This window comes from Archocentrus centrarchus, chromosome 6 (genome assembly GCF_007364275.1).
Source record: "Archocentrus centrarchus isolate MPI-CPG fArcCen1 chromosome 6, fArcCen1, whole genome shotgun sequence".
NCBI lineage: Eukaryota > Metazoa > Chordata > Actinopteri > Cichliformes > Cichlidae > Archocentrus > Archocentrus centrarchus.
This window is the reverse complement of record NC_044351.1, coordinates 29,562,212-29,568,537: the sequence shown is the minus strand read 5'-3', so window position 1 is coordinate 29,568,537 and position 6,326 is coordinate 29,562,212. Positions and strand designations below refer to the sequence as shown.

The following is a 6,326-nucleotide window of genomic DNA, read 5'->3' as shown; positions in this document are numbered from 1 at the left end:
GGAGGATAAATGTGTAAATTATTGAGCACCGCATTACGGTGATAATTTGCTGGTAGAATAGAGCACAGAGTCTTGCTTAATGAGTTTTTCAGATAGGTTTTTGAACCAGAAGCAGCTATTTATTCATTGCATATTTAATGCCCCCTGCTACATGTTAAGGCATCATTTCACATGAGCTGTGTTGTTCTGCAACTTGAGGTGTTTGTGTTTATGTAGTTCATGGTTCACTCCCATCATCTACAGCTAAGTGGAAATTATTCTGGAGACCATGTAATATTTTGTATTGGCATTTTTTGTGGGTGTATATATGTCTTGCACCTGACCATGAAACTACAGTTGGCCCTGTCAAGAAAGAGCACCGACAACCTTCAGCTGTCTACTTTCATGGATTTCTGTGGGTACATACCATTACTCCTTTTTTCTGAAACACTTCAGTCAAAGCTTCCCACTGTACTGGAATCCTTCATCTCAGTTGAAAACATCAGTGTTTTTTTAATAAATGAATAATTCAAATCTATGACTATCTACAAAAGTTGAGCACAGGCAAATTATATACTGTAGTAGTTTGCTTCTGGGTTAACTTAGTGATAAATTCTTGTGTCAATAAAGGATGGGCTGAGAAAACAAAGAAGACTGATTGGATAGAGTTGAAAAATAGACCCACAGTGGGTACATGATAGTACTCCAATGGAGTGACAAAAGCATGTGTCAAGGGGTCAGTTGGCATCCAAACTGCAGTTATTAATGTCAAGTCCCTTATGGTCCTTGCTCACCTACACCTTCTTAGGTGCAACCTTTACCTTCAATGAGTGTCAGTGAGTATTTCCTAATCATTTATTCAGGTGCAGTTATTATTCATATATGGTAGGCTTAGTGCATCGTGATTGTATTTTATTTACAAACAAATAATGCCCCACAATGCAAAGCAAAAATAATTTCATTACCAACATACCACATGCCAAGTAACATCAGGCTCTGTGTGAAGCTTTTAAAAACGTGACCTACTAATCTGTTTCTGATCTGCACACTTAACAGTTATTTCCATATTTATCACTATAACCCCAAACAGTGATGCTTCATTTCATTCATTCAAGAGTTGTCAGATAAAATGAAAAAGAAAAAAAAAAAACAATCAAGGGAAACTTTTTTTTCAACAACCTTTAAGTAACAAACAAAGGTAACAAAGACACCGGCATCACACATGTTACAGCATCACAGAAACGGTACATTGACTCAAACAGGAAAGGACAAGGGGATAAATGGGAGAGAATGGCGCTAAGTTCGCTCGTTCAAACTCTTGACGACTATTTTAGCTACAGGAAAACGTGCACGTCGTCAGCAGGGTAGCTAGGCTGCAAGGTAAATACGGGTACCAGGTATACCGCCACCCAACTTCATCACCCAATCAGAATTCAGCAGACACTGACGTAACGTACCGCAAAAAAATCGGCAGAGAGTCAAAATCTTCCGTCTGGACCGCGTAAAGAGTTTGTGGTTTACACGCAAAGCAAACCATTATTTGTCAAGACTACAAGTGGTGAGCAAGATGATCGACACTGCAGATTTTACTGGCTTGTCATATCACGTTATTTATTTTTTAAGTCAAGTCAAGTCAAGACGAGTTTACTGCGATTTTGAAGCTTGCTAGTTAAGTGACTAACATGGAAGGCCAAGGCTTTCCAAAACGATTAAAATCGTTATTGTAAACCTTTATTTTATTTTTTAGTTTATTTATTGCAAGTATATACTATTTAATGTATTCTGTGCTTTTTCAAGGAACTTGTGCGAGATGGGGCGAGAGAAGGACGCTAAAGGAGACCATAAGGCCAAGCACAAAGCGACGAAACTAAAAAGATTGAGTGACTGTGAAAGCGCAGGTGCTGTGGGAGATAACATCAAGAGCAGGTGTGTGTGTGTGTGAGAGAAAGATTTTAAAAAAATTATTTGATGACAGGCACAGTTTAGCGAGCACTTTATCATTATTCCATCATGAGAGATTGAGGTGCCATTATCAAATCAGCTCCCTGAGCCACCGTGTCATGATTGCAGTGTTAGAGCAGATCCCAAATGATATATGCATGTGACCTGACTCAGGCACATCCAACATCTGTTCAACGTCGACACAGGGGGCACATCAAAGCTGTTTTTTTGCAGGGATCTTTGCCTTTCATGTTGTATAATGTGGAGACAAATTAATTAGAATAAAAATGTTTATGAATAAGTTGAGCCATATGGCAGTATGGGTGCCACTAAACGAAAAATTCAAAAAAAAAAAAATGTTACTGGAAGACTGCTGTACTGGCTGAGCTGTCTTGCAGGATGATGGTGTTGAGTGCATGCATTAATTTCACTGAGTACAGTGGGTACTCCATCTTCATATGAATAAATTAATTTACTTTGATATTTGATGCGTTTATTACCATGCATATGTGAGCAGACAAATGAATGCGGAACGATCTGTCATTGGCTTGTGTAATTGATGAGAGCAGAGAGATGAATAGACACCTGTAAGCGCCACTGGCAGTAGAGCAGGCGGCTTTCTGTGACAGCTAGCCTCATGTTATTTCATGGCACACTGACTGAATTACTGATAAAGGATCAACTTATCCTTCTCAGCTACAAGACTCATGGAACTAATTTTCCTAAGCAAGTACCTCCTGCTTTAACTGTTGAATTTGTGAATAATAATAAAAAAAAGAGTAATTACATCTCAGTTTCATGTGGCATCCTATTCTGAAGGTTGGAAAGGTCAAAAACTCAAAAGAAACATGCTCGGGGGCTCCTCTGGGACACTGCTTGTCTGATTGGTGGCATTTTGTAGTGTTGTCTGACTGGAGCGATCCTGTCTAGGCAGGGACATGAGTCTAACGTCAGCCTAATATGCCCTCAAGCTTTCACTTGATAACAGTGCAGCTCTGTCTGTTAACCTCTACAGCATTTCTTTAACTTGTGTTACAAAGACTACATCAGTAACAAACTTTGTGTCTCCCTCTTTTCTGTCGTGACCTCCTGATGAACAGCCCAAATCCAACTAAACCCACAATGAAAACCGATAAAGGAAAATCTTCCAAAAAGGTAATTAAACATTTTTTTCTTTACTTTTACTCTGTGGGCTATCAGTGACTGAAATTTGACCACGTGGGAAGGGATGGTGTCCTCCCATAATTCATGTCAAATACCAGCTAAACATTCCAGCCTGCTTTCCCAAGTGACTTAAACTCTGTCATAGATACAGTATGTGTAATAGCTTGTCCCAGTACATGTAACCTTCATGTTATTTAAATCTCACACCACTGGCTAAGTATATATGTATGCATATCAATACCAATGGTGTTTTTATTACAGTGTTTAACTCTATAGCCAAGGGTTATGTTAAGGGCTGTAACTGTTTTTATTGTAGGAGAATCTTGATTATTCTTAGGATTTCTCTCAGCCAAGCTGGTATCCTAGAATTGCAGTTCTTTTACAGTGATGTGTTTTTTGTTTTTTTTAACACTTCTTCTGGTACTTTGCATAACATTGTTTGCCAGCTGACTGTCAAGACACCAAAGATGGAGAACCTTGAATCAGCCAGCAGCATCAGGTAGGGTAAAAGCACTGGTATACTATTGAAAGGCTGAGATAATAAGCTCACTAAGCTTTGGTGCAACTGTGCTACAGTTATTCTTTTTCCCCCTCCCTCCTGAGGTGATGGAAATTTAATTCTTGTGTTTTGATGTTCAGGGGCCCTGGACAGAAGCATTCCCATTTTATACAGTCTGTTATGTTGTCTCTCAGAAAATTAATTTTACTCTACACTGAAGACAAATATCTTTGGCTTGTCTGCAGCGAAATAAATGAGACTGCGTAGTTTGAGTAGTTGGATGCTCAGTGGGGTGTTGCCAGGATGGCAGGCTGTGGCCGAAGGCCTGCTGTGTTGAATCTGTTTCACAGCAGTGTTTCTATAGAGTTGTTAATGGATTATTTCCCAGATGTGGATTTAGCCCAACCCAATGTTCTGAGTGACATTTCAAAAGAGATGGCATATGGAAAAACATTTTGTGAAATTCTGGCTTTTAATGTTTCCCTTTAGGGTTTTTTTTTCCTTCTCTTTCCCTTACCCTCCACAAAGGCTCAGGTGGTAACTGTGCTAGCTGAGTGGGTTTCGTGCAGAGAGCAAAGTTAAGGCCTTGCAGCAGAGTTAGTGAAGAAACATAAGGCTATTAGAACCACAGACCGTAAATGTCAGTGGACACAGTGACCCAACCTCCTTTTTATAGCTTTTTATGGATTTTGCTCAGTGGTGCAGTATACCACAAAAATATGACCATTTCTACCAGTGTTCCTTTTTTTTCTTTCCACATTGAGCGGTTGAACTGAACATCTTGACCTCAGTGCACTCTTAAATTTGCAAAGTTTAGCTAAAAGAGAACAGGAACACAGTTAGACAAAGAATGTCCTTCTTTTTCTCTTTTTCTCTTTTTTTTTCTCCCTCTAAAGTGAGCATATTACACATCACATTAAAAATCCCTTACTTTCTTATGGGAGCTGATCCATAAAGCCTTACACAGAGGGAACCTCAAATAACTACAGTAATTTACTAAGTTGGGCTGTATTTGGTTCATACTCTCCAGCTCATACTGTAAAACAAATAGCTGACAACTACTTCTGTCAAGATCATGTCTTCATTACGAACAATGTTTCTCCTGGGAGAAGTTGGTATGAAAAAAATATGTGACTGGCAAAATGAGTCGCAAGTCGCAAGGGCTAATTCTTAGGCAAACAACATATGAATCAGCGCTGTATTGCAGGTCAATTCCTGGTTCATGGGATGCTCTAATTAGCAACGAGGGAGAGATCGCTTACGTGGTTTGAGCGCTATTATTGGCTACCAGTGATGTCATCATTAAAATTACTTTGCATATGCAAATTTTGCGATTTCCGATTTATTTGTGGTAAAAACGTATGTGGTAAAAATGTTTTGGCATTTGTATTTAGAATAGAGCTGTCCCCAAAATTCTATGTGGATATTGGTTTGTGGGGTTGGTATTCTGTTTTTATTTTTGTGATTTTTTAATATGTATTATTCAAAATGTGGGTAAAGCCAATACATCGTCTTCTCCCTGTGCTATGTGGGTTTTCTCTGGGTACTCTGGCTTCCTCACACAGTCCAAAGACATACATGTTGGGTTAACTGGTGATTCTAAATGTGTTTTATTCTACTGGGGTAGAATATTACTTTTCTAATTGTATTGTAAACCAAAGGTGCATTATTATCTTTGTTTTATGCCTGAACTTGTACATTATTTGCAACAATAAGCAGATGATGTCATAGACCTGAGAACCTGAGGAAAGGCTCATTACCTTCAATCTGAAGCTGTCAGGGTCATGCTGTAGCAGTGCAGGGAAAGAACATTAGCCTCATAAATGCACAGTGGGTAGTTGCTACTATAGCGCCTTGTAATTTGGATCAGTAAGCCAATTTGACAATTATGTGCTACAGTGCTTTACATTTTCTCTGCTTTGTTCTTTTCTCAATTGTTATGGGAGGGAAAGAAGAACACTGCTTTTTATTAGCAGTCGCGACTGTAATTTGTTTTTCTTAATTTGAGGCATTTCTCTACCCATCAAATCTGCACTCTACAGGGAAATCCAAGCTTACAGTAGTGCAATTACTTTTTTTTATTTCTAAATGCTGTAATTATGTCATTATCATTACTGTCGATAATTTTACTCAATTACCACAATTATGCTTGATTTCTTATGGTCAGTGAGTCATCACAGTGTGCTTAAAGAAATTTCTTTCTACTCCACACTGAAAAGCAATTTTATAGAAGTTCTCTGGCCAGCAGTGTGTCAGGCAGCAGTGAAAAAGAAGCCATTAAGCTTTTATTCTGCCACGTTATTAGCTTTTTAAAATAGTTTATACAAAATCATCTGCTCAAGTCAGATTAAAAATTAATAAAACATAGATCACTTAATAAGATTTCCAAAATGTTTGTTCAAGTCTTACAAGACTGAAATAAGGTCAGACTCGGGTCAAAATTAAAATTTGTGAATGAAATTTTGAAGAATTGCTGTTATGTTACACAAGGCTGGAGCTGCATTTTGGAATGGATATTATTTAAATAACTATGGTAACATGTCAGCAGAAATGCATATCTCACTGACACTACAATGTGAATAGATTTGTAGGAAAAAACTGTCCTATTCTTTTTGTGGTTTAGCGAATCTTTGAAACAGGAGCCACAGGCTGATGACTTTAGTGCAAAGAAGAAAGGGGTGAAAAGGAAAAGAAATAAAGACGAGCCCATCGAAGGCACCAGTGATTCCACTAATTCGCCTAC

At 38.3% G+C, this 6,326-nt stretch overlaps 1 protein-coding gene across 2 annotated transcripts in view; it reads left to right on the top strand.

Annotated features, from left to right (window-relative positions):
• The window catches only part of LOC115782122 (DNA topoisomerase I, mitochondrial), a 34,913-nt gene that overhangs the window by 1,306 nt on the left and 27,281 nt on the right, over window positions 1-6,326 (top strand). The window contains exons 1-5 of one of the 2 annotated variants that reach the window (XM_030732147.1): window positions 1,427-1,537; window positions 1,777-1,905; window positions 3,021-3,075; window positions 3,531-3,583; window positions 6,207-6,326. In XM_030732147.1, the coding sequence (XP_030588007.1) occupies window positions 1,790-1,905; window positions 3,021-3,075; window positions 3,531-3,583; window positions 6,207-6,326 (344 nt within the window). In that variant the 5' untranslated portion in view covers window positions 1,427-1,537; window positions 1,777-1,789. Of the gene's footprint in view, window positions 1-1,426; window positions 1,538-1,776; window positions 1,906-3,020; window positions 3,076-3,530; window positions 3,584-6,206 lie in introns of those variants that run through there. The other variant, XM_030732149.1, reaches the window with a different exon arrangement.